General features: G+C 41.4%; 1 protein-coding gene across 3 annotated transcripts; it reads left to right on the top strand.

The window, feature by feature from the left end:
* Window positions 1-366: 366 nt before the first annotated feature.
* Window positions 367-1,203, top strand: LOC106321771. Of its 3 annotated transcripts, none has more exons than XR_001266130.1 (3): window positions 367-855; window positions 953-1,061; window positions 1,128-1,203. XR_001266130.1 is itself a non-coding variant. In XM_013760010.1 (3 exons), the coding sequence occupies exons 1-3, from the start codon at window positions 465-467 to the stop codon at window positions 973-975; spliced, it is 336 nt and encodes a 111-aa protein (XP_013615464.1). In that variant the 5' UTR covers window positions 367-464; the 3' UTR covers window positions 976-1,197. The 3 variants fall into 3 exon arrangements, 2 of the variants coding, with proteins under 2 accessions (XP_013615464.1, XP_013615463.1); XM_013760010.1 differs by having other exon boundaries at window positions 367-593; window positions 672-855; window positions 953-1,197; XM_013760009.1 differs by having other exon boundaries at window positions 953-1,197.
* Window positions 1,204-1,288: the final 85 nt, after the last annotated feature.

Raw genomic sequence — 1,288 nt, 5'->3', positions numbered from 1 at the left:
CAAAAAGAACTTTAGATCTGAGATTGATTCACGATTCGAAGAGTCAACAGCCCCTTTGATTAATTGAGGAAGAAACAAATCAGATCGATCTTATTTATTTTATTTTTTTGTTCGTAGGTTGAAAAGGAAACACGCGATTCCTTACTACAGTAAGACTTCGAACTTTCTATGTAGTAGTTTTTCCATATTACAGTAAGACACGACTTTATGTTTTGTTTTCTTGTTCCTCACTATTTGGGCCGCAATTAGGTTATTGGGCCTATTGAGTTAAGATAAAGCCCATTTACTTCTTGCCCGTTATTGGCTGTGGTGGTAGAAACCCAAGTATCGAATCGAATCCAATCGGGGAGAGAAAAAAGAGCAGAAGCTGATCGGATTCTGGAAAAGAAGAAAACAAAATTGAATCAAAATCAAAATCAAAATCGAAGAAGAAGAAAGTAGAGGAGAGTGCAAATTTGGAGTGAATGGAGTTAGAGAGGAAAGCAGAGCAGAGTGCAATCCATGTATTGAATCACGATCCTCAATTGCAGCTAATCAATGGCTGCAATGGGACGTCTCTACTTGTCTCCGATTGTCTCTCTCTTAGACCTAAGGTTTCGCGTTTTGATACCTCTTTCCAGATTCTCATAAACCCTTTTTCACCCCCTTCCTCTTTTGCATCGAATCTTCAGTCATCAGCTGCTCTTCTTGTATCTGCCACGAGATACAGCTCCGGCGTTCCTCAGCTCTCTTGGCGCTTCTTTGATAAGCTTATGTTCGCGCTCTTCAACCTCACGATGATGGTAATGTCGAGCTTCTTACTCTCCTTCCGTGAAGAGATATCTGATACTCGCCATGTTTCTCATCAGTCGGGAGGTTGTTCCTAGCCTTTTCCCATCTCTTATTTCCTTTCAAAGTTTTAGTTTTTCCTCTTTGTTCCTTGTTCTTACCTCCGTTTTTTGATTTGTAACAGTTACTCTCTCGCATGCTTCTTGAATTTTTACTCCAGCAGTCTGAGAAGCAGTTCGTCTCCCCTCTTTACCCAATTGACAACAACCGGAAAATGCTTCGTTGCTTACTGAGTTGGGTGTGTTTCATGTTTATTTCTGTCCCGATTTCACGCTGATGTCTTTCCACATTATCATTAGGTCCGTGCTGGTTGTTTCTCTGAGATTCCACAGGACGCGGTGCCATCACATCCCCTTCTTAACTATGTGTTGCAGGCGAGTTTCCTTACTGCTGTGGTTTTGATTACTACAGATTGCCTTTCTCTTTCTTTCTTGGGTTTTGATTCCTCTGCTGTGCGTTC

The sequence above is a fragment of the Brassica oleracea genome, unplaced genomic scaffold, assembly GCF_000695525.1.
Source record: "Brassica oleracea var. oleracea cultivar TO1000 unplaced genomic scaffold, BOL UnpScaffold02948, whole genome shotgun sequence".
Taxonomy (NCBI): Eukaryota; Viridiplantae; Streptophyta; class Magnoliopsida; order Brassicales; family Brassicaceae; genus Brassica; species Brassica oleracea.
Note: the sequence above shows the minus strand (reverse complement) of the source record. Positions and strands in the feature narration are given on the sequence as shown.

Excerpts from the sequence above, each read along its gene's own strand:
- LOC106321771 (XM_013760009.1), top strand. The coding sequence starts at position 465 with ATGGAGTTAGAGAGGAAAGCAGAGCAGAGTGCAATCCATGTATTGAAT. Across the intron at positions 856-952 it reads TGTTTCTCATCAGTCGGGAG|TTACTCTCTCGCATGCTTCT; the intron begins GTTGTTCCTAGC and ends GATTTGTAACAG.